General features: G+C 39.7%; 2 protein-coding genes across 3 annotated transcripts; both read left to right on the plus strand.

Moving 5' to 3' along the window:
• The first annotated feature begins 257 nt into the window (after nt 1-257).
• sil1 (SIL1 nucleotide exchange factor) lies at nt 258-4020 on the plus strand. The gene is made up of 11 exons (XM_072436199.1): nt 258-357; nt 922-1069; nt 1137-1239; nt 1309-1411; nt 1536-1625; nt 1712-1804; nt 2298-2419; nt 2497-2593; nt 2686-2850; nt 2937-3101; nt 3189-4020. Exons 1-11 carry the CDS (start codon nt 271-273, stop codon nt 3384-3386), a joined length of 1371 nt encoding a protein of 456 aa, XP_072292300.1. The 5' UTR covers nt 258-270; the 3' UTR covers nt 3387-4020.
• Nucleotides 4021-5460: 1440 nt separating this feature from the next.
• On the plus strand, nt 5461-26981 carry uvssa (UV-stimulated scaffold protein A). Of its 2 annotated transcripts, none has more exons than XM_072436205.1 (15): nt 5461-5610; nt 5850-5959; nt 6034-6187; nt 6263-6439; nt 6528-6648; nt 6743-7132; nt 7232-7341; nt 7417-7545; nt 16151-16256; nt 20099-20309; nt 20385-20516; nt 20588-20771; nt 20979-21090; nt 25708-25888; nt 26260-26981. In XM_072436205.1, exons 2-15 carry the CDS (start codon nt 5850-5852, stop codon nt 26351-26353), a joined length of 2211 nt encoding a protein of 736 aa, XP_072292306.1. In that variant the 5' UTR covers nt 5461-5610; the 3' UTR covers nt 26354-26981. The 2 variants fall into 2 exon arrangements, with proteins under 2 accessions (XP_072292306.1, XP_072292307.1); XM_072436206.1 differs by having other exon boundaries at nt 20388-20516.

Consider the following 26981-nt stretch of genomic DNA (forward strand, 5'->3'; position numbering starts at 1 on the left):
TGTGGAAGACGTGAAAAAGAAGACTCATTCACGTGGACCAATCAGCGCACAGGAAGTCTGCGGAAGTGGGAAGTGGGAAACGTAAACAAATTCAACTGCAAGTTTCTACTTTTCTTCCAATTAAAACATCTTAAAGCAGGTAAGATTGAATCAAAACCTTACATTTAAAATTGTCGGTGGTCTTAATGCAGAAATCTATTTTTTTTAAACTTATAAGTCGTCGCCTATTCATTCAAGTCGTGTATTATTTTACATAGTTTTACAGGTCCCATGCCTCTCGGACGGTTCGCAAAAGTCAGGTTTAGCTTCCTGACACTTGTTCTGCTGTTACACTGCTGTTACTCAGCCTGTCAAAGGGTACGTAGGTCTCTGTCAATTCTGAAACAAAGGTGACCATGTGTAGTCAGTTGAACCAATATGAAGTGGCACTATGTTTACATTTCTGATGAGGGGTCTCCTGCCACCTGCCCGTCTCGTCGTTTGGCTTGCATGAATTACATTTCAGGTATTATTGGTCAAATATATTTAACATTTAATGTTGGCTCGCACGACACTCAGATGTGACCAAAACCTGGTCTGGTTTATCACCATGGAGATTAAGGCCATACTGTGTAACGTTCCAGTCAAAGCAATAAGATTTCCATGTAGACGAGCAGGTGGCGGACTATCCACCAGAAAAGCGACACAAGGCACCTTTAAGATTGTTGTGACATTTTTGTTGTTGAAAATTAAAAGGCAGTGGAATGCAAAAGAATGTAACCATAACCAGAAAACATGAGTAACTTTTGAAGTAAGAAGTTTGACCATATAGTAGTCAAAGAAATGGTCTATTATCACTTCAAATCAAACCATTTACCCTAACAAACTGTAAATCTGTACTTTCTATTCATAGTAAATATATATAAATCTATTATATTGTAGTTGGATGGTGCCTTGACAGTGGTCGATAACACAGACGAAGTCAATATATTAGACACTGATGATGAAAGTGAGACTACAGTTCAAGAAGAGGATAAAGGGGACTTGGAAGTGGTCCATCCCACAGTCCAATGGCAAACTCTCAAACCGGGTAAAATACTCTATTCTGAACTACTCACAAGAGGTTAGCGTGCAAGGATCAAACTTTTTATTTTCAGGTCAAGCTGTACCATCTGGTTCACACGTCCGATTAAATTTACAAACGGGACAAAGGGAGGTTCGTTTGGGAGAGGAGCAGTTAAAATGGACACAGCAAAATAGGTAAGAATCAAATGGAAAATTATTTGGACAAAATTGTATGTATTTTTAATCGTCCTTAATGCATTGTAGTGAGACTCAAGACAGACCCAGCTTTATGAACCCTGATGAGCTGAAAAAAGCTATGAAGAAAATTAAGGAAGACATGACTATCCACAAAACCCTGGATCAACAAGTAGGAGTAGACTGCATTATATTACACGCATGCACGCACACATGCAATTTGTTACTATTTTTGTCCCATGTGCACAAATATTTACGTTATAGATTTATTATTGCAGTTTATTTATTATTTCCAGGAAGAGTCTGTGTCATCTCAGTTTCGACCACTGGAGGAGCTAAAGAAGGACATGGCTCAGTTGGATCTTCTTGTGGAAACTGATGCACAGGTAATTGTGTACTACAGACACAGCTGTAATCAATCCAACTATATTTAATTCATCTCTTCCATATTCATTTGTTCTGTGATGGCCAGATATTAAAACGGCTCCTGAACCAGTTTAACAGCAGCCGCTCCACAGAAGAGAGATTGAACATTCTGCATGAGCTTGAGTATATGGTGCACCAGGTCAGCTATTTATTCATCCACTTGTTATTAAATAAATAATATCTACAAAGGTTGCATTCATGCAGTGTTCTAAATTAATCAAATGGTTCACAAAATATGTTGGGCAGGTCATAAATCAATAGTACAATTTGAGTTTTGTCATACTGCACTTATCTGTTATCTGCTTAACATCTCTGTAATTACTATATTGTAAGTATTATTCACAGACATCAAAAATTAAAGTGGATCAAAGCTTGATGCATAATGTTCTCATAATTGTCAAGATTGCTGTCAGTTGAAAAAATATATATTAAAAAGCCACTATTTTTTTACTATTTGTCGATCCAACCATGAACACAGATATTTGTGGTTCTATGTTTAGATTTACAGATAGGAGATTTATCTCAAAAACAGTGATTGATCCATGTAGATGTAGGCCCCTGCTCTCCATAAATGTTCAGATGAAATTCTTTCATATTTAATTAATCTTCTGAATCTGGTTTCCATGTTTTAGGTGGATAATGCTCAAAATCTCTGCTCCATGGGTGGTCTTGTCTTCATTTTAGAGGGTTTGAACAGCTCTGATTCAAGATTACAAGAAAGCTCTGCCTTTGTTTTGGGATCGGCATTATCCAGGTAGACAGAAGTGATAAGTGATCGTTTTTAAATGAACAATATTTTCTCATGTTTTCTTCATTTGGATTTTCTTTTAGCAACCCAACAGTACAGGTGAAAGCTGTGGAAAGTGGTGCTCTTCAAACATTACTGACACTATTGGCTACAACAGAACATTTCATTGTTCAGAAAAAGGTGATTTATTCCTTTCTTCTTCTTCTTCTTCTTCTTACCATTGTCTAAGCTATAAAAAAATAATAATGCATTATGATTTTCTTGTTTTATAGGTCCTTTTTGCAGTTGCTTCCCTTTTGCGGAACTTCCCATTTGCACAGCAACATTTTCTGTCAAATGGCGGTCTACAGGTAATGTCGGAGGTGTTTCGAGGGGATGGTAATGGAAGTCTGCGAACACGAATTGCCACTCTGCTACATGACCTGATCAGTGAAAAGGTAACGCTACTGTTTTTTTTTTTTTTTTTTTTGCTCAAGACAATCCCAGTAAATTGTTATTTGTTCACTGGTGTTCTGCATACTAGGAGCAGATATCTAGTACAAGCCTGGACTCTGAGCTGGATCACACAGTTGAAGAGCGAGTGCGTCAGTACTCCAGAGTATCCCTGGATAAAGAACTTGTGGAGAAAAATTGGTGCAGTCTTGTTCCACAGCTGCTTGATTCTTCTGAGCATGACTATAGAGAGAAGGTGGACACAACTTCACTGCTATAACTTTGCCATTACTAACTTAATGCACTTGAACTTGACTCTCTTTTTGTGTTTCTGTTTCCTTAGGCTCTCAAGACATTGTTAGTAATGACTCCAATGTGTTTGAAGCAGTACCGCATGGATAAGTCTCTGTTGACCTCTCTGATCAGTTTGAAGGCAAATTACGAGGAAATGGTTTACAAAGAAATGACTTTGGAAAAAGACACTGGATACTTTGGAGAGATTATTGACCTTATAGATAATCTTAAAACTAAGATAAGATAATATTTTATTTAATACATGTATTTATATTGTGCTTATAAAAGTGATAAAAAAAACATAAGATGGGAGTTTTGGTGGATAACCGGTACAGGGAATTACACCTTGGGGTTTTGCAGAGGGAAGTGAAGCGAAGTTCAATGGAAGTGAGAGGTGTCCAACTCTGAGCAGATGCTGATATTCGGACTTGATCCACTGGCACCATCCACCATCAGGGTCTTTTGTGATTGTGGTGACAATGGCACAAGTAAAGAGATTTCCACTATAACCAGGTCATGGACTACAGAACGTATCATACAAACTTGTGAGAAGATCTCTGAAGACTCAGAAATACAAATAATATACAAACTCCCCATCACAGAGGAGGAACTGGGATCATCTGAGTGTACAAGATATGTTTATGGTGAGGACTGAGGAGTGCAAAATGGAAAACCGCTGTGTAATACTTCAAGGGGAAGTGGTAAGACGACTCTCATCGATGGCATGATCAACTACATCTTAGGGGTCAAATGGACTGACTCTTATCGGTTCAAACTCACGGAAAATGCTCAGACTTATGATGTAACCATCTATAAAATAAACCATCAAGACAGATTTAGAATCAACTACTCACTCACAATCATCGATGCTCCGGGATTTGGAGACACAAGAGACATCACGACTGACAGAGAGATGACAAATAAGTTCTTCAAACTCTTCACTGATGATGGAATAGATCATATTCATGCGGTGTGCTTTGTGTTGCAATCAGCTTCAGAGAAACTTGCTCACCAGTGCTATGTATTTGACACATTTCTCGCCATCTTAGGGAACAATATGATCGAAAACATTTACATTTCTTGTGACATTTGCAGATAGTGAGCCTTCTCTGGTTCTACAGGCTTTAGCTGATCCAGATATACCTTGTCCTGAAGCAAAGGATGGTGTACCAGCTCATTATAAATTTAAAAACTGTGCTATTGTGAGCTAAGATTTTTATTATTATAGAAACAAGTTTTTGGACCGTTTCACAGGTCACAATTCTTATTTTCGTCATTCAAGGTTCTTTGTAGATATTTATTGTGTTATTCTTCTGTCTTTTAATATTTTTAGGATTTCTCAATGATCATGACAACTGTCCAGAAGTACTTTTTAGTTCTATTAATCATAGCGTATGCATCCACTTTATAGGGAAACGTTTAACTTGTCATTCTAAAAAACTACAAAACCGATGAATTAGTGTTTATGTCATGCAATGATCATCGCACATGGAACTACTGGAACTACAAAGTAGTCACAATTACTAGAACTACTTTGTAGTTCTAATAGTTCTAATTATGTCTAATAATTGTAGCATATGCAGTGTTTTCATCCATCAGTGATCATATATTTTTCAGAATGACAAATTAAAAGTTTCCTAATTAGTATCTTTATTATCATAGAAACAAGTTTTTTGGACCATTTCACAGGTCGCATTTCTTCTGTGCTTTTTTCATTCAGGGTTCTTTTAGTAGATATTTTTAACGTAATTTTTCGTGTAATAGTTTCCCTATTATAGTTTTTGAGTTAAATCTCCATGGCGAAACCGTGAGGGGGTCCACCACCATCACACAGAGACTGTTGTTGTTGTGTTACATTTAATGGAAGCCAACTTAAAAGGTGCATTAACCGCAACCTACTGTAGTTGTACAAAGTATGTGTTTTACGCTATAGACTGCTTCTAGTTTATCATCAATTGTCAATTGCTACGGAAATGGTCCTAATATCACATCCTTCGGAAACCCATTGGCTGTGTGTATATGTGAGCCTCACTTATTAATGTGGAAAACGTTAAATTTTGCATATACCTGTTTAACCATGAACTGAACAAAAAGTAATCTGCATGATACATTGATAAAGTTACACTATAGATTGTAGGCTGGTCAAGCATGAATTCTGTTAAGTGGCACATAGTTACAGAGATGATGATGACAATTCATGTTATGACGTAATTTGACACAACACACATCTGCTTTGCTCGAATGTCAGTGCAGTGAACACATTTGTCCAGCAGGTGGCACAATGTAGCCCAGCAAAGGAAACCACGGCGGAAAACCACACTGAAGAAGAATCCGAAGAGGTCCAAGTGAAATGCAACAACATAGCCATAATAAATTGATTATGAAATGTTAGCAGCGTTTTACCTGCTTAAAGCTGGATATTTTATATAATACTTTTAGCGTAAAGACACTGTAAGATAAGTGAACGTGTGGTGAGTATACCTCTATTGTTTGGACTAATGTTGTTTACATTTGCTAGCATTTTAGCATTAGCATCTCATTCCTGTTTTGTTACATGTCATCTGTGCGTGAATTATGGTCTTATTATTGTATGCTTTTTAATCATATGTTTAAATCTACAAGTCCAGTTTGATCCACACAAATGAAAACCACCTTCCTGTTCGATCTGATTTGATGCCTAATAGATTATCAAACATGTTTTTTGATATAGATGGAGTTGTCACAGAGAGACAGACTGTCAGAGCTCGTGGAGGAGCTAACTACATCAGGACAGGGCGAGCTAAACCAGGACAAGATGAAGGAAATCAAAAAGCTCTGCAAGTATGTCCCCGCAAATAGCCCAATTATTGTTTCAAGCTTGATGGATGTTTTAAATTGACTACATGTCCCTCTAGGGTCTCCAATGACTGCATAGACCATGTTTACCATTCAATAATGTCCCAGCTGAACCAGGACCACTCAGAAATCCGGTTTTCTGCATTTCAACTCGCCAGTGAACTTTTCAATAGATCACATCATTTCAGAACGCTTTTAGTGGACAACTTCCAGGTGAGTACATTTACATTTATTCACCCAGTTTTACCTTTCTGATTCTAATCCTTTATTTTCCTTTGTTTACAAAAGGAATTCTTAGAGTTGACAGTTGAGACTGACCTCGATCGGCCTCTGCCGCCTCCCAAAGAAGTAGCAAAGAAGTTGAAATCTGTGGCCATCAAGGCGGTCCAGTCTTGGCAGGCATCTTTTGGATCAGCTTACAAAAAATTGGCATTGGGGTTTCATTTTCTCAAACAGGTTAAAAAGGTGAGGGGTCTTTGTCCCTCACCTTTTTTGGATTTCCTGTATTCTGTTGTGAATATTACATTACAGTTACTGTCTTTACCGCTTTCAGGTGGATTTTCAGGATGCTGAGGCCAGGACAGTAGCAGAGAGAAGGAGGGAGGAAGAGCGAAGAAGTCGACTTGAGCGAATCTATAAGGACAAAGCAGATGCAGCTACCAAAGACATGGAAGGTGAATGCTTTTGTACACAATAATGTCATTTGCTGTATTGCTGCACTCATTGATTATTTATTTTTTATAATTAATTTTATTATTACTTTTTTAGATTCTTGTGAAGAAATTGAAGCAAACCTAACTGAAATTAATTCCTGTATGAAGCTGCTGTTTCCTGAGTTTGAGTTCACTAATGTCGAAGAGGATGTGCCTACAAGTAGCTCTCCAAACTGCCAACCAGCCAATGTAAATGACTCAGAACCTTCTTGTAGTAAAGACTTAATAAATGGACCAAAGGATGAGGAATTTGTTGAAAAACAAGCATCAAGTGAAGAACACGATGGGAATGGAGAAAAAGAGCAAGAGAAGCCAGTTAAAGCTAGTCAAAAGGGAGATGAGGATGAAAGCAGTGATGAAGACCAGCCTCCTAATGAAGACTTATTTATACGAAACTCTGGGCTCATCTCGCACGCATATAGTCTGGATTTGAACTTGAGCTCTGGTAAATCCACTGTACAAAACATTTTATTGGTATACATATGCAAATTATAATAAACATGATGCTCAACCTCTGAATATGCTCTTGTGTGTCTTCTTTTAGCTCTCCATGTTAAGGAAAATGAAGACAATGAGGCTGTGGTAACTACAATGAGAGACCTGCACCGATTGATAACAACAAAGCATCTCCCAGCAGTACAGGGATGGGTCCAGGTCAGTAAGTATGATCTTGTGATGGATTAAATATAATACGAGGTTGTAGCTATTATATTATTCGTCTTGGTTTAGGTTTTGACCAAAGTAGGAGCCGAGCAGAGGTTGATGAGGAGAGCACTGGATCTGAAGAAGTCTTTAGAAGCTGTTCTACAGAAACACAAAGACCTGCACATCGACTACAAGACCAGGGTCCGCAAAGTGGTGAGTTAGATGAACTCTGATGGCGTGTACTAGATTTCACCAGCAGATGGCAACGGTCAGCAACAAATGAAAAAAGAAACATCAGACTCCAAATTTGGAGGAAATATATATGATAATTTGATTTTCAATTTTTTTAATAATTTGCATTTTAGTATCAGTCAGAAGTGATTGATCTGAAATTTAGCATGTTTCTTTATTTTTTTCTTTCATCTTTTGGCCCATAGACCTTATCTGACAGGACAGTGCAGCCTTAAATGGGAATAAGACTGGGGGAAGACTGCAATTTACACAACTTAATATGACCAGCTTTAGCTCCAGATCCCTCTGTAGTGTCTTGTTTTGCTTTTATATCTTACCTTTGTGTTAGAGTATTTTGAGTACAGAGAGTAGGGGCAGCAAAAATCATCGTAAATACATTTGGGAAAGGTGAGATAGCCCAGGAAGAGCCATAATGCATAATGCATCTGTGCGTGAGAGACTAGAATTTGGGGAGCAAGGGGGAGGATGTACCAATTCATTCCCATCACTAGCACTAATGTGCCCCTTGGCTTGACAGCTGATGGCTCTCTATCAACGCTCAGCATCATTCCTCCACCTAGACAGGAATCATCTCTTTGTCTTGTAGCATTAAAATTAGATGGCAGTTTTAGCAATGGTAGAGCCCTGCCGTGCAAGATTCAATAAAAAAAAAAAAAAACTTAATTAGATTTATTTTTAAGTGTTTTTATTGCATTAAAAAGCCTTGAAAAAGATGCTACCTTGCTGTCTTGTCTCTTCACAAACCTGACCTGTAACTTCTGGTGAAGAGTCCACCACCTGCATGTCTCCATGGAGATGTTCTTGGCTTTGGACAACCCTAAGCATAAACAAGTTCCAAAGTTTGGTTTTAACTCCATGGAATCATGTTCTAGGCTCTCCTGGAATATTACGCATTTCTGCATTCATCATTTTCCCTAAATATTTAGGTGATGACAAATGGAATAGGGCTAGGAAACCCTTTTTGAAGTGCGCAATCGGCCGTCTTACAGCTAAAGAGGACAAATGAATGCAAAGTGGTTTGTGGTTTTGAAAAAAGATGCATAAAAGTTGTCGCATGTGAATCCATCTTTAGCCGAACAGAGCGGCGAAGTGACAGTGACAGAGCGCTATGCTTCTTGCTCTGCCTGGTTATCACTGTCAGGGACCAGTCTGCTGCACCAGCAGGCCCAGCGCCGCGATAACCACACAACTTACAGCCCCTTTATCATAATTAGCTTTTCCTTTTTAGCCTTAAAAGGCCTTCCATTACTAGGTCCCTCTCTATCGGGTCGCTGACACACCACACGATTGGATTCTCTCTCTAAGGGCCTTTCAATATAGTGTCCCATAACAGTCTTGGAGAGAGACAATAACTAACAGGTTGCTATGGATGCTGATTGTAAGGGCAGTTTATTGAAAGTAATATTAAAACGCTTCATCTGCATTGAAAACTGAACATTAAAGTAAAAATAATGGCTACCGTTTTCAAAATATTGTACATATGAAATTTCCCCATGTGTGGACAACAAAGGAATATCTTATCTTATCTTATATAATTATAAGGTTTGGCATACCGTTATTTCACCCTGGCGAGACAAAGAGACCACGAGAATGGACTGTTTAGCAAGCTTTATTCGTGAGTTATTTGGCGCTCAGACCCCGGCGGAAGACGTTGCAATCATGGGCACTCCTTGATCTATTTGTATTAGATGTCTCTCCCCGGAGCCTGGAGACTGGTGGTGGTAGATGTGAAGAGGAGGTAGAGGATGAGGGGAATGTAGAGGAGGAGCTGGGGAGGTGGTGGGTCGCAGTACGGTTTGAGCGGCCGAGCCATCTGCCTGAGCGCTTAAATGTGACCGCCTGGTGCTGATTGGGAGCGGGGAGGAGTCACTGAGAGCGTTTATTGGGGATGAGGAGCAGGTGCGAGGGCCATGGTGCAGACGTCCCCTGACCTTTCACCCTACTTCTTGGCCGGGAAAAACTGCATAACCTCTTTGGGATAAGCGCAGAAACCTGGGAGAGTCCATGTTGAAGTGAGGGATCTGACTCTCACAGACGGACAGGCGGGCGCCGCTTGAGTGCGATGATGGCGCTGGGGAGAGGGGTCCTTCCATGGAGGCCTTGACGCAGATGGGTGGAGTTAGGTCTTCCAGGCTGAATTTACGCAGGCTTCATATGTAAATGAAAACTTGAGACCTGTCTCTTTAACATACTTTCATTAAAAGTTATTATGATATAACTGTATAAGTTTTTACATATAAACAGTAAATAATACCTTCTGGAGTTGAATGAATTTGGCTTAGTCTAAATATAATTGTGGTCATTACCTATTTTCGAATGGAAATGGTTACTTGACCACCCGAGGACCAGACTTTTCAGAGACCCATGGCCACTGGGCCGGAGGTGTACAACACACGCCAATATTGTAACAACATTTTTGGTCGCACAAAATATTCCTAACACTGTTTCAATAATTATAGTTAATACAATAAAACAACTATTAATAAATTCAAGTTTTTTCGAAAAATAATATACAAAATTGCCTATCCAGTGCTGAACCAGAATTAAACTAGGATTAGATTAGTACCAAGCAGGTCTGAACCAGGACTAACCCAGAATCAAAACAGGTCTAAAGCAGAATTAAACGAGGACTAAACCAAGACCAAACCAGGTCCAAACTAGTGATAACCCAGAATAAACCAGTAAACAAGATGTTTTTAAAAATATATTTATTTGGAAAAAAATTATGAGCCGGATTAAATTGCTTGGGAGGCCTGATTTGGCCCCCGAGCCTTTTGTTTGTTTAGGGTCAGCCCTGCTTTATACTTAGTAAAAACCCATGGACAAAACAACAGCACAACACTGTTTGTTCTAACCCACCTAATGAATAAACTGCTGACAGAAATGTCAGCGTATATAATCCTCTGTTTTCTTTTGTTATAGACTTTTTTTTGTCTAAAACCAATCTTCTAAGCATCTGTTGAGTGTGGTGCAATGAATACAAGGGCCTGTGTTAAGAATAGGACAAGACACACAGACTTATTTGAACATATCTGTTTTTAAGAGTGTATTCACTCACTCTGGGCTCCATTCATACAGGCCAAGGCCTTGTTTACTGCTGATAACCCATCTTATCACTGCACAATGGATGTGGCCGCCTGTTCCCCCAAAGAGATAAACGAAAGAAACAATATCCTTTTATTTCTCGCTTCCACTACCAGTCCTCTTCTTTGTACTTTCATTGTCTTTTTGTTGCCTCTTTCACTTAGTAACATTATGGTTAATGCACACATTCAAATTTGTATTCTTGTGTTATCACTTTTTCAGTGTACAAAGTTTAATTGTAAGGCCAACAAGAACAACATTTGAAAATATCTTATCCTTATATTCCATCCTCAAGTTTTATTCACTGACCCCCATGTGGTTTCATTATTCAGAGACTTTTTTTCTCACTTGGTTATACATATTTATTTCTAATGTATATTTCAATATTTAAGATAGAACTACATCCATGTTGGGAAAGTAACCAGTTGCAATCATGCAATGTTGTTAAAGCGTTAATTTTATTCAATGCATTAAAAAAGGTAGTTCATACATTTCTAGACAAAAATAATAGCTAGACGTTGATACATTTATATAAAGATTATCACGCAGATTATCTGAAACCAGGAACTCGCTCCTTTATAATAATCCACCTTGGTACCAATGGTCATTGGTCTCTGAAAAGTGAATAGAGATGCCTTTTAAATTGGAAGTGATAGATCAATAGACTACTGGTAGATGTCTAATTCAAAGATTTCTTGGACCAATCCTTTCATTTATCCTGAATTTTTACTTTTATATGCTGGGGAACCGTAACTTGATGACTTAATTCAAATAGAAAGTCTAATAATGACTCTTTTGATCACAGATTAAGACAGGGCGAAACAGGCAAGTGAAGCAGACAGTTGGAAATAAGCCCGTTGACAGGAGGAGGTTGGGGAAGCTCTTGGTTGGCTAATAGACCTGCCAGCCTAGGTTAGCAAAATAAAGATGTCACCTTTTACATCATATGAGCTGACTGCTCCCCAGAGACAAAGGTTTGCGTTTGTCGTTCTGTGGTAATGCAGCTGAAGAGGTGGAGAGGCTTCAAAGGGGGAGAGAGGGAGGAGTTGGAGAGCGTTTTTTCTCATTAGTGACGGCCCCCATGGGATGCTCTGTAGGTAGTAATGAATTGGAGTGCAAGGTGGTAATAGAGCTGTGCAGTGTTGTTGTGGCCATTTAACTTGTGAATAGGTCAGACTGGAGTGGAAGCTTATGGCCTAATTAGTTTGTAAATATGTTCAAGTCAATCAGTTGAGTTCTGGCCTCTTTAAGTAGAAGCTGTTGTATATTTTAAGCCCTTTTAAGATGCAGCGCTTTGGGTGAATGTATTTGGTCACTCCCGAAATGGGCTATCACATGACAATATGCAGTAGAGTTTTGTTACTTACATAAGTTAAATAGATTATTGTTGTCTTATTCAGACAGGTTTAGTTCTTAAATTAAATTGAGCTAATAACCCGTTTAGACTGTTTTCCTTCTAAATCATGGTCCTGGGTTCATAATGGGTTTGAATGTGAAAACAATTCTTTTGAAAAAGTGCTCTCATAGTGTAAAGTGTTTTAGTGTAAAGCTCTTCGATGTGCTCCCATGTATTTGCAGTACCTGAAATGTGTTTTATATGTTTGTATATAGTGGGGGCGCTGAATGATGCTCCTCATTTGCTCCTCATTGCTTTCTTTTAAATAAAATGTTTGTTGATTATGCAGTTGTTACAAAGACATTTCCATTTCAGCCCTAAATGCACAATGGAATAATCTCAGTGTGGTTTGTGAGAGTTCTATTAAGTTGTCAGTGAAGACGCTCCTCTGAAGTTGCTCTCTCCTCTCTCTCTCTCACTGGAGTCCTCCTGATACTGTGTGTGTTTCTGTGATGCTCGCCTGCCCCTCCTCTCTCCACATACACCTGACTTATGGCTGTGCAGTAATAATTTTCCAGACCTTGGCAGTCTGAGTGTACATTAGCATATAAATAGCAGATGCACTGAGTGCCCATCTCAGTCGACTACATTTAATTTTTGGTTTATAAGATTGAATGGGTTTTTAAACACAGCACCATCAAACTTGCCAAGAGACAAATGAAGTCAGAGGTGCAGTTGTCCGAGGCGGTGCCCTCGCATCATTTTCAAAAGGATTAGAGTCTTATTTAAATGGGACGCACTAAGAGATGTTCGAGAAAGTGAGTTAGGAAGACACCTGTGGAGACATAATTTCTAATCATATTACTACACTTGTTTCAGAATCATTCACCAAAATAGTCTTGGCTCCGCTACAGTGTTGAAAACTATAAAACCCTCCAGACTTTTCTATAACGTCATGTGCAGCAAACACAACAGTGCTTAAGTTGATGCTCTCCAATACTAAAAATAAAGGCCCAAAATGTATTTTTATTGAACTTTTGATAGACACAATGATGCCAAATTTAATTTTAACATTAAGTCTTCACCATTTTGTTATTTCAATTCAAAGCCTATACATTATAAACATTTTATTCAGAAATAAATCATTGCTATTGTCATTAATGTAATATTTACCACAAGGCAACAGATAGACGGGCACTACTTCATGAGTGCCGAGAGTATTTGTTTCAGAAGAGGGTTTGCATTCTAGGGTGTAATGTATTGCTGTGTCGGTTCACCCACTTCAGACAGATCTTTATTTGCTTTTTAGAGAACTATTATTTTTCTTCCCCCCTCTATTTTCCATTTAACTTCTTTATTTTATCTCTGAGTAAGCTTTGCCATTACAGTAACATATCACCTTTCTTTACTTAAACAACTTTATTTTATTTAGTCTTGCTCTTTTCCGGAACAATTTTAATTCCCATTGTGCTGAGTTTTTACCGTTCAAGTTACGAGTATTTGTTTTGTCCCTTTTTCTATTATAGTGACTCATGGCCCTGCTTTACCTAAACCATCACTTCTAATTTGTCTGCTAAATCTTGAGTTTCGGTTAAAGAAACGTTTTTTTATCTCCTCTAAGCCATCTTCTCAACCTTTTTCATTTTATATATCTTTTTTCTTCCTTGCTGCCGTGCGTGCTCCGGAGAATAAACCAGAGCTCTGTTAAAATGCAAAGCAGCCCCTCGGGCAGCCATGTGGGGGGAATAGAGGCCATATTTTAGCAGCGCTCCCCGTCAGCAAAATGTTTCTGGTGGAAAGCTAATTCTACTGCGAGACTTACAGCTCTGCCAAGCCGGCCGACAGCGCTCGATGCTATCACGATTAAATTAAGGTGAATTAGAGACAAAGAGGCAGAGAGAAGGGGGAAAGGGATGATGTTAGGGCAGGGTTTTCCTCCAGCTGGGCGATCACTTCTTAGTCGTAGGTCATTGATCAGAGCAGAATAAACCAGCAGGATTAAAGTCGACAAGCACAAAACCAACGCTGACTATATCTGTGTGTATAGATGTGTTCAATTGTGCAGAGGATGAGGGAGTGCGGTTGTGGGCGAGAGTAATGTGGAAAGTTTGCCTTGGTGGTTAGAAGGGTGCACTCCTGGGGAACTGCATCCTGTCTTAAGCGGATAAATAAGATCAAGACGCAGGATCTTTTCAGGGCGGCACGTTTCCTTGAGATTAAAGAAGCATTTGTGGTAACTTTTTTGTGTGTTGTGTTGGACTCTGTGTGGTTTATCACATTCTTCTTTATCTTTGTTTCTTTTTAACTCATTTTTTTCTGACTTATAAAAAAAAGTCAACACAATAAACATTCCAAAATGGCAGTCTTATACCAAATAACATAAGTTTGCTGAAAGGCAGGGTATGTCATTTTTTTTTATTTATTATTATCTGTGTTCCTTTGATATGATGTTACGGTAAACATGATAACAATGTATTTATTAATAATTCATTAGAAAAACTTTTGACATAAGAGACAAGTTTTGGGTGGCATGACGGCACAGCGGTCAAGAAGGTCCTGGGTTTTGCAGAACGATTATCCAATCTGTGAGCAGAATGAGTCTCACAAGGAGTCACTCATTTGAAATCCAGTTGGTTAAGAGTAACAGACATATAATGTGTCCTGAATCTGGCAATACAGGTTCAGTTGTGATTGTAGCTCTTGTTTGTTCTTCCACAAGTCAGATACCTTAGCTTTGAATGTAGAAGTATGCCAATTATTTTAAGTGTTGAACAGGTCTCAAAACATACAGCCATTGGTGATTCATCAAATAATACTGCTTGAGAGAAATGAGTGAACGCTTTATATTTATATTGTGTGTTTTTACATTGTCAGTATCTGTCCATCCATTACAAACATGGCCGTGAAACATTTTGACAAAGAATAACAAATTGACAAGCATTTAACTTGTTACCTGATGCTTTATTCTTCCTTTCATGCTCCAGCGGCCAATATGTCTTTTTTGCCTTTTTAATTGAAACTAATTAGCCTTTAATTGTTTATTTGCTGTTAACCTATTGTACTATTGTAACATAAAGCCTTAATTGCCGGATGGTGGAGGTGTGTTTAGGACTCACGGTTAGCTGAGCCTGTCCTACACTTTGGCTACGGTGCCCTCTTCGTGTGTGCACGGGTGAGCGGCTGTGTTTCCGTAATCATCAATGGTCTCATCATTTGTAAGCGAATGCTAACGTTCTCCTGGGCTTTATCAGCGCTGACACACTCACAGACAGGCTAATGAAAAAGAGGCCTTTGGAAATAAGAAGTTAGTTTAACGTTAGCTTTTATTGCTCCTCATAATGCTAATCACCACCATTATTATGCTAGGAGGCGGTGGTGTGTGTCTGGAGCTGTTAAAGGCATACCTCACACACACACACTCACACACTCACACACTCACACACTCACACACTCACACACTCACACACTCACACACTCACACACTCACTCACACACACACACACACACTCACACACTCACACACTCACACACACTCACACACACTCACACACACTCACACACACTCACACACACTCACACACACACACACACTCTCACACACACACACACACTCACACACACACACACTCACACACTCACACACACACACACACTCACACACTCACACACTCACACACTCACACACTCACACACTCACACACTCACACACACACACACACACACACACACACACACACACACGGCTGGGTTATGGAAATGACCCTGGTGTATTGGACTGTTGTGTTCTGCATTGTAGCTCCGCCAATGGCTAACAACCGCAGCGGGAAATTAAAAGCCATAAATTCTGCTTTGTGCTGATAGCAGCTCATATAAAGACTAGACTACACCTCACGCGCACCTACCCATTGTCACACGGTTTTCCAGTGAAGAGCAAAAAGGACCACACCAACTTTAAAGTAAAATTATACTTATATAATTATAATTCATTAAAAATGTGATTTCAATTTAAATATGTTCTAAAATGTATTGGATTCTTGTAGAAGCAGCAGTTCATATTCCAAAATTTTCTCAATGTTAATTATCTGGTTTGGGTTTAAAATATGCACTGTAATCTGATCATTCATGACACTTTTATTCTGTTTTCAGATGAAGGTGTCTTCAGATGGAGACGATGACGATGACGATTTTGACGAGGTCCCAGAGAAGGAGGGCTTCGAGCCGCACATTCCAGAGCACCTTCGGGCAGAGTACGGTACGTTTTCATTTAGTAAGACTCGTGTGCACAGATCCAACCTGCTCGACATCTTGTAAACTACAAAAGGAGACCTGCTGCGGCTCTAATCCTGTAAGACTCACACTCTCTCTGAGTAAATAAACACACATGCAGACACACTTCAAAGACGAGGCAGATGGGGAGATCAGGAGAAACGTGCTTCTTAACCTCTCCAAGTTGTATTAACCATCACATAACAAATCAATTAGCTAATGGCTTAACATGTTTAAAATTATAAGTAATACAAGAAGACTATCGAATGACAGTTGTATATTTAGGTCTAATAACATTAATCCATTTTTGGTGTGTTTTTGGACACTCGAAATGAGATATTGTAAGATACCTCAGTCAAAAGTATCAATAATCAGATGCTAATCAATAGTAAAACTAGTATTGAAAATATGTATGCTCTTAACAGTACAGATTGTGACAAAATCACATCACAATCAAATCACAAACAGACCTTTTCTGAATAGTGTTTAAATAATCTTGTATTTATGTTTGAAAATAACATTCTATTGTCTAAAAAGTGTTTTTAACCAAAGAGCCAAAGATGGACATGGCTGAGATTTTGCGCAATCAGCTCCTTTGACAACTATCTATCACTCACAAGACAAATTAATTATACTTTTATATGGGTGAAATGTCTTACCCAAACACACAACAAAGAAGCTATAAAGTCTGAGCCTGTTACTCCAAACTGTTGAAACTAGTTTGACAGAAAGGCAGAAAAATTACTTTTGACCATAAACCTGTCTCTAGATCTGTTAACTTACTGTACACTCCTACATTTGGGACGCTCATCACATTTTACTTTATCTAGCTTATTTCCAATTCTGGCTTTGGCTTGCATATTTGTTTGTAGCTGATTTGGGAAAGCGTGCCCGCTCTGTAATGGAGACAAATAGTTTTTTACACCGAGTGTTTACTCTGTCTATCTGTGATGGATTCTTTCCTGTCAACACATCCATTTACCTCCACTCTCTCCTATAGTTCGCTACATATGATTGACTGTTGAAGCCCTGTTTCTTCTCGGGAACGTGGCTGCATTGTATTTCCTCTTGTATGGATCTTGTTTAGCCCTCGGGCAGCGGGCTAGGGTGAGAGGTCAAATGCCCAGGTCATTAAACAAGTGTATTCTCGTCGTATTGCACTGTCAGCTCCAAAGGAACATCTTTTTTTTTAATCATTGGAATTTGAATGCTGTTAATATCATTATGAGTTTGGAAGCTCGGGGCTAGAAGAGACACTAAAGCTGTCTCTGTGTTGCGCTGTCAGCCATATTGATACATCACACGTATTCATTCATTTATGTTCTTACTCTAAGTGTAAGTGTTAATGATGCCATAACCCAAGTGTGTTGTTGACAGTGCTATTCTCGCCCCAGCAGCCACTACCGTGTTGTGGCTTCTCGGTGACCTGTGACCCCCGGCTCAGCTGTATACTCCCCACTGGCTTCCTGAGTCATTACATCCTGCACAAGAACAGTCTTTACCTGCAAAAGGCCGCCCTCTCTCTCCTCCCACTGCACGCCCCCATTACTAATCAATTAGACGCTAAAGTAATTAGATAGTATCTGACGTGGCCAAAACAGCTGTGTGTGTGTTGTCACGGTGATTAGTGGGTTCGGCAATGATCTACAGAGGCCATACCAAATTAACAATGCAACCTTTTTAATGAGCCCCTATTAGCCCCGCACAGAGTTTTTTACCACCCACTTTTACACACTTTGGTGCAGTCAGTGCACAACTATATCAAAATTGGCTATAAAATGTTTATAATTTTTTGTAAATGATATATATAGTACAGCACCTATAGGTTGACTGGGGCTTATCGGGTTTCCTTTTGGCACTTGTAACCTTATCGGCGTCCCCAAAATGAAGAATGCATGGAGTGAGTTAGCTGGAGTTTTAGGAGTAACTGGATGGTTTAATCTGCCTTTTCAGTTCTGAAAATGTTTTTGTTAACTAGTACTTTGCTGTTTTTGTTATAATGTTTAGTTATAATTCTCAGAACAGTCCCCGCTCCCTGTTAATCAATTGATCAATCCACAGAGTATGTCTTGCCAAGAATTGTTTTAGTCAACTATAGCCCAAACATCCACTGAGCCAAAGACTGGTGGTTTATCAGATCCATTGGCCCACAGGTTGGCGGTGCGATTGCAGCTGCCTCAGGTGAATACTGCTGTTGTGTCCTTGGACAAGACACTTAACCCAATTCGCCCCCAGTGTCTGCGAATACCTGGTGTGTGATTGTGTGTGTGAATGGGTGACTGGTTCCTTGATGTAAAGCGCTTTGAGTAACTTGACGGTAGAAAAGCGCTATATAAATGTGACAATTTACCATTCTATATTGACATATCCAGAAAGTATTTAGGAAGTGCCTTAATGCAGTACATAAATCGTATGTTGACTACTGAATGAAAATAAACTACTAGCCACTGGTACCACACAGTCTGGTTAGATTTGGCCTGTATTCTGAAACCTTAGTGTTGTATTTATCATTAATGCTCACTAATTCTACTCCTCATTCACTTTTGCCCCTCTCTCTCTTCTCCAGCCCCTCTGTCCACTCTTTTCCCTTTTCCTCCATTTTGGTCCCTGTCCCATTCTGTCATCCTCATTATCAGGCCTCTTATCCCCCTCTCTGCTGTCAGGACACTATCTCTCTCCTTCTCAAATTAACATTTTAATTACAGGCCCTGCTTAACCCTAAGAAATCAATAGCGCTTTCTGCCTTTCCTCTCCAGCTCTTCCCCAAGCTCTTTCTCTCCAATTTCTCTTTTAAGCAACCCCACAGTCTTAAACACTCTGCTGCGTAGCGCTTTGTCAACATTTCCTGGCATTAGTCTCAAATTATATACATTTGTAAGTTAATAAAACTATTGATTTCGTAGCTTGTTTAAAATCAGTTTCCAACGTATTAGCAGTGTGTAAAAAGATCTTAACTTAACTAGAGAAAATTGTATTAATCTCATAAGAAAATGGAAGCTTTGTTTTTTCGTCTCCAGTTGAATGAAGCCTTATCTATATCAGTACACAGTTATGTCGAGGTCTTTGATGCGGTGAATAATCTCTACGATCAGTATGTTGGCAGGTCTCACTTTACCACTCTGCTCTGATCTCACCTGCAGTTGGAGTTTGGCTAATTCCCCTTAAGCCGTCGGAACTCTCGGCTGACCCCTGCAATGGCCACACACACGCACGCACACGCACACTTTAGTACCAAAAAAAGATCTGTGTAACTCTTCAAAAAGAATCAAACCTTGCAAGATTTAGATTTAAACAGAGGTGGGTAGTACTCGGTTACATTTACTCATTTGCATTTACTCTAGTCATTTTTTAAAGAAATGATACTTCTCAAAGTAGTTTTCGGACCACATAGTTTTACTTAATGCTTGAGCAGTATATTTGACAGTGTATAGCAGGTAATAGTATATTTTAATAAAAGAGTAAGTGCCACAATTTAACAATAGATCAAGTATAGTATGTGTCTGGAAAATACTTTTAGGCATAAACCCACTGGATCTTTATGAAATATAGCCAGCTAAGATATATTGGTGCATTGGGCATGCATTTTAGGGAAACAGAGACCTTGATAAAGGATACAGCATTATAAAACACGGTTAAAGCACAATAAAGAACATGTTCTTATCATAGCCCTTTTAACCAACATAGACTAAATCAGCCTCATGCCCAAAGTGGCAGGAATTGGCTCGATCCTCCTGAGAGTTCTTTTTAAATGGATGGTTTACAAAATAAATAAATAAATCAATGTATCAAGTTTAAACATTCTAACAATTCAACAAATGCTTTTTACAGGTTTGGATCCTTTACCGTCTACCTCTTCAGCACCGCTCACAAATCCAGTTCCTGCCAAACGACCTGCTGCCCCTCCACTTTCCACCTCCTCCACCTCCACCTCTTCTTCAAGGAAACTTAAACGACTCATTGAAGAGGAGCAAGACCCAACTTCAGCTGCAGCTACAATACGCCTCCTCAAGGACAAGATCACGCTTCCAAATGAGTCCAGGTAATAGACTCTACTGTATAAAGAACTTCACATCTTTGACGTTTTATGACGCAAATATTTTACGCTTTGTTACAGTAGCTTCTCCGAACCTTCTACGTCTCAGTCCACATCTTCCAATAAGAAAGGAAAGGATGCTCCTGTGGTTCCCTTTGGTTTAGACATCTACTACTGGGGTCAAGAGCAACCCACTGCCGGCAAGATCATCAAGTAAATACACCTCTACAGTGTTCAGAATGGTTTTATGAGGTATCCATAAACGCTTCACACATTTCCTCTAGGTCAGCCTCCCAGCATCAGTTCTGGGTGCCGATTGAGACGGAGGAGGAGGTGGAGAACAAGGAGCTGGCAGCAGAGAGCCGCAGCAGGTACATCTCCTTCCCCGGACGATTCACTCCGGTCAGCCACTTCTGCAGAGCTCCGCTGGGCAACGGCAAACTGTGCCAGAGACAGGACAGGGTCAAGGTAACAGGGGATTTTCTGATTGTTTCTCGTTGGAATGAGACAATGTTGACACAATCGCTTAAGGTTGTTAAAGAAAAATCAATTCCCAGATACTAATTGATACTTAAACTAGAATCGAAAGTGGATACTGCGGGAAAAACCTGTATAAGGCAAAGTTGATACTTTCCTGAATACTTGAGGAATGGTCTTGTTGTGTTTGTCGTCCAGTGCCCTTTCCACGGACTGATCGTTCCACGGGACCAGGACGGGAAACCTTGTAAAGCAGAGGACCGACGGAGGGAAGAACAGGAGGAGCTGAGGAGGCGACAGGAGAACCCCGGTAAGATGTGGTCCAAAGCAAAAACACAACATCTCTGCAGTGGGTTTCAAATATTGTGCCAAGTTTGAACATTTTGAAATAAAATTGAAAGAAGTATAACAATGTTCATGATTTTTAAAGGTGCACTTTGTCACTTGTAGTGGAGTTTTGGCCGGGGTGGGACTTATACTTATACTCCGGAGCGACTTATATGTGATATTATTTGTTATTTTCACACTTGCAACTGCATTTCATACTCCAGTGCAACTTATATATGTTTTTTTCCTCTCTATTATGCATATTTTGGCTGGTGCGACATATAGTCCAGAAATATGAGTATAATTTCTTTTTTTTTTTAATAACAAAAAGCCTTGAAAAGCTCTTATTGTGAGCGGTGTCTAATGCCATACTGCAAATAACTTCTTCATGGAGACTATCAGGTGGTGCACTTTCCACTAGACAAGTTACACTGCCCCCTTTAATTTGTGAAGCCTGTCCATTTGCAGAGCTAAATTGTACTTTCATGCAAAGATCCTACTGTGTCACTGTGAGGGGCCAGGCCAGGCAGTCGGCCATGAAAAGTGTAACCTCTCTTTATAAACAGGCTTTAAAAGTGATGCAGATGAGATGACCACTATTGTACAACTATAGAAAAGCACAGTTTATTAAGCCTTGACAAGTTTATTAAGTACTCATTCTTCAAATTAAATAAGTAACATGATTTAGAAGATTAATCCTTGCGGTGTCACCACTAGGGGCGCTGCAAACAGTGACTGTAGACCAGCTAAATGCAAGAGCATGTTTGGTCAGAGTAAAAGGCCCACAGATCTGGAACATTAAACCTGCTCAACCCAAACCTCACAGATCTGAACCGTGGCTGAAATTAAATAAAGTATGTATATGTTATTTGACTGGTTTAATGTCAGGGATCAGGTCTGCAAATTAACCTTTTGCTTGATGACCTTTGGACATGACTACTGTGGCAATGCTCTCTGTTCTATCCCTTTTAAATAAACTACTAATAAATAAAATATCTGAAAAAATTGTAAAAAAGATCTGCTATGTAACATTTCTAGTGAAATATTATTGCTTTGCTTGGAATATTACATAGTATGGCTTTATCTAGCATATCTAGTTTTATCTACAGTGAGCGGTCGTATTTCAGCTCAGATCTGTAACTTAGCCTGTTAACTTGGGAAAATAAATACAATACTGTGGCATCAAAAGTTAAACGGTGCACCTTTAAATTTCTGCACAAACTTTTCTGTGCATTTTACTTTAAAGATGTGCTCTAATAAAAACAAAGTAAACTCTGTAAATGTGTGAGGCAGAACTCGATCCAAAACCCCATTCTGCTCAGTACCCCAGTAATGTGGCATGTCTTGGAGAGCGTGTGCGTCTGTGTTGAGTGGGTTGGAGAGAGTCTGCAGGATGTCCAGCAGCTGCCAGCAGGGCCTTGTTAACCGCCGCCTCTCTGTGAGTGTCACTGTCTGTAAGTGTATGTGGAGCCCTGGCATGCAGTCCAGTGAATTGTGAAATAGCATCTTTTGTTACCAAGTACACTATCGATCCAATAGTCAATCTCACACCTGCCACACACACGCACGCACACACACACACACACACACGCACACAAGCACACAAACCAATCTCACGGTAGGAGGGGGGGCAGTGGCCTGAGTGAACCCATGAACCAGGGCTCTCAACCTCTTTTAACTCTTTAGCCTGGCACACACAGCACACGGGTGTAGTGGTTTAGCACGCCGCCGGCAATTTTACTGATGGTTCCTAGTTTTGGGTGAGGAAAAACTGAGTATTTAAGTTTAGTAACGTTTTGCCAACATCAAACTGAAACACTGATCCCCTAAGTTTAGTCCAGACTCTGGGTACAAACAGGCGGCTGAATCCTGAGGTCCTGGTTCATATATTGCACCTGCACATATTGGATCTGCTAATGGGTTCACACACATTTTACACTTGGAGATGTTCATGTGGTTTCACATGTGGAAGTACAGAACAACAGAACGACTTTTTCTGTCAAAAATATAAATGTCCCCTTCCTTACTTATGTCCCTTTCAAATATTTACTTTTTACCTTTTAACTACTATTGGAACTGGCAATCAATGCATACATAACTGTGACTCAAATCAAGACCAATCCCACTTTCATTTTCATATGAATTGAAGGCATAATGGACGATTTTTTTGGCCCAAATCTGAGTCTTATTTCCTCGTGCCGTGGTCTGCCGATTAGTCCTGCCACGTATCAATCATAGAACTCACCTACCGCTCACCTGCAGCCGCGTGTGGCTCGTCCCCATGAGAGCAGCACATTTCCGCGTGTCTAAGCCCATGGATCTATCATAATATAGTTCCCTCAGTGTACGGGACAAAATTAGGGCGGAGAAAGACTGTTCGAGCGGGCTCAGAAGAGACGGAAATCTACGGGAGACGAGAGATGCGATGCGATCCGTCGCGCTAATAAACAAACGCACGTGAGTGTTGTATTAGTCCGCACGGGGGCGTGCGCATGCGCACTTCCACCTGCGTTCTCAAATCGCCACAGTTGTTTTTGTTTGTGTTATACAGCCGATGTAGTGGAAAGGGCACTTTTCTCTGTATAATCGGCAGCCATTGATTTAATTGATTGTTGACATGTGGTTTAGACGAACCAGTCAATGAAATCCTCCCAGAGCTGTCATTCTCTTTTTCCTATGTTTGACCTTTTTTAAAGGGCTAGTTTTATTATGCGCTAGATGGCACCAAACAATGCTTTGAAATGTCCTTACCAGTTTCTCCTACATGTTTTGTCGTATTGGTCATTTCTGAATTCCTTAAATAATTTCTTTACAACAAATTGCAAATGTGCCTGTAACTCCGGATCAATGAGGAATAAGTGAAACAAAAACAGTGGGTGGACAAATCTGAATAAACCCTGACAACACATGCCTGCTGTCTGTGGCCTGCCCCATGCTCTCTCCCCTCCCTAAATCTATCTCTCCCCCTCTCTATATCCATCCCTCTTTCCGTCCTGCTCTTCCTCTCTCTTCCTCCCTCTCCTCCCTCTCACTCTCCCTCTCATCTTTCTTCTCCCTCTCCTCCTTCCACTCTCCCTCTCCCCCTCTCTTTCTCCTTTTCCATCCTCTCTCCCTCTCTACCCTGGTTTCCTCTCTCTCCCTCTCCTCCTTCCTCTCTCCCTCTATATCCCTCTCCTCCTTCCTTCCTCTCTCCCTCTCCTTCTCTCTCTTCCTCCCTCTCCCTCTCCTCCTTCCTCTCAATCTCTCTCTCCCTCTCTATCTATCTCTCCTTCCTCTCTATCTCTCTCTTCCTCTCTATATCCCTCCCTCCCTCTCTTACACATGGATCCAGGGTCCCAGCTGGAGCACTTAAGAGGTGTTGACGGAGAAAAGAGCCCTGCTGCAACACTGATTACACTGAAAAGACTGTGGCCTTTTCTCATTTCTCCTCTCGTTTTGGTCTGATTTCTTTTCACCTTTTTCATTTTCCAATCTTTTAACTTTTTCTTCTTTTGAAGTACTGTTTGAGAGCCACTTCCTGTCTTTCCCAAACTCACCTTACACCTTAGAGTACTGAAAATGTTACACATTCATTCAGTCATTGTATACATGGTACTTAAAATATATTATAAAGATAACCATAGTGCCCTTTTCTCTTACATTTACAGTACAAGAAGTTGTTTTAGCAAAATTATTTTAAATTGAAAGTACATTGTAAACACTTACTTTCAACCCTCACTGCAGCTAGCATGAATCCTACAACAGAAATAAACATATTTTACTGCAGGTACTTCTTGTGTGGCAAAAACTCCAGTCTCAATAGAATGATATATTTTGTCAATTGTTGTTAATGGCTTGAGTAATTCTCACACTAGTTACCACCTATCTTGTTATTTGATTTTGTTTTGCATAATGTTTGCAGTTTTGTTTTTGTGGTCCAACTTAATCAAAGGCACAAGTTGCAAGAATCCTGTGGACAGATACACCAACACACTACAAAAAGCAGCTGTGCCGTTTTTAGCAGTAATGATTCCCCTAAATACGCCAGCTGCTTCTCAATTACGGCCTTAGCTGGGTGTGTAATGAGGGCTAGTTGAAGGTCCAGTCAGAGCCGGGGTCATAGCGACTGATTAAGGGCCCCTCACACAAACGCACACACACACGTACGCACACACACACGGCTGGGGGGGTCAGTGTTTTGACAGAATGGTGGGCCCGGCTTCAATCCCATCACAATCACAGTGTAATTACTTTGCATTACTGAAGCTTTATCTCTAATTCCACCAGGGTACGTCATTAACCAGGAGTGTCTCTTCATTTAGACAGTCATTACTCCGCATTACAACCACTTTTACTTTTATCACCCAGAATTATGACGTTACACTTTTCATTAACACCACAAGTGGATCCCAATGGGCCCGTACGACACACTGTTTACCCCTTATGGTCTGGAAAAGTGGGCATTACGAGCTCATTTAGTTTATCTGTTCTAATTACTTCTTTACACCTAAATTACTTTTGTCTAAGCGTCAAACTTGCCAAATAAAAAGAGAGTTTGAATTACTAGCCACTTACAACTTATATACTGTATGTAATTTGTGTGTTTCTCCTGCTGTTGCAGAATGGCGAGATCCAGAGTTGATGCGAGATATTGAGGCGGCCACTGGACTCGACTTAGGCTCAGACAGAGTGGGCAAGAAAGGCAAAGGCAAAGGAAAGAAGAAGAAGTTCCCCAACCTCAGTGACCTAAAGCAGAACGCCAATACATCCCGCGCAAGGCTGGAGAAGAAAGTCTTCAACAAGTAAGTATTTTAGCAATACACATTTTATTTCCATAAGCTCCTCAAATCACTCAAAGAAATTTCCATTATTATTCTATTGTCATACTTCATTCCTACTCTGTTGTATCTATTCCTTAAAATAGTATGTATTACTTTCTACTTTTCGTGCTATTAGTGGCATAGCTTGTGTTTATTCACAAATCAGTGCTGATCTGCCACCAATCAAAGACGTTTTCTTACATTGAGAATGCTCTTATACAATATTGGACAAACATTCAAAGAGTTTCAAAATCAACTTGGTGGTAACAGATTGCTGTGGTGCCTTTATTATTGTTCATTCTCTCCAGCAATGTTTTTTCAACCTGATTTCTTGATTGTGTTCTTCTGAACAGGAGCTCCATGCGCAGAGTGGCTGAGGTGATGGTTAAGGCCGACAGAAGGAAACATGACAAGTTCTCTAACCAGTTCAACTACGCTCTGAACTGATCTCCACTTAGGACAGGGAAGTCATGACTGAAGTGCTTTTTGTTTTCACTCTAAACGAGGAGAGTGGACTAAGACATGAATGCAAATCGGTCTATTACATTTTTAAAAAGGACATATTTATGTAAAATTAACTTTTATGAGTGTTAACCATGTTATAATGGTAAAATCCTGTATTTTCTTTCATTTCATTCGAGGCTTGCGTGCTCAGAAAATTTTAGTTTTTTCCTGCCCTGTAATTATGATTATTCATAAAATACATTTGTGGTTTAAAAAACAAGCTGATAATCTGCTTCTGGCTAAGGTGAAATTTGAAGATGAAGAGGCGGAGCCTCTCATTTCTACAGTTTTGAACAGGAAGTCAATGAACCTTTTCAAGCTGTTTTATGGTATACGTACTGGTGTAAAGTACTTCTCTAAATGTTATAATTTAATACTAAATACTCAGGAAATAAGCCTTTCTTCCATTATCTATTTATATTGTTGTTTATATTGTTTAATGTATCACTTGCCACAATAAATTGTCGTGTACTGTAAAACTGATGATGTAAATAAAATAATGCAAGTTGTTGTTTGTATGAACTATTGCTTCTGAAATTGTCTTAAAAACATAACTATCAGCATGTGTATT

Source organism: Eucyclogobius newberryi, unplaced genomic scaffold (genome assembly GCF_026437365.1).
Source record: "Eucyclogobius newberryi isolate DKJ021-1_F unplaced genomic scaffold, fEucNew1.0.hap1 SCAF_11, whole genome shotgun sequence".
NCBI lineage: Eukaryota > Metazoa > Chordata > Actinopteri > Gobiiformes > Gobiidae > Eucyclogobius > Eucyclogobius newberryi.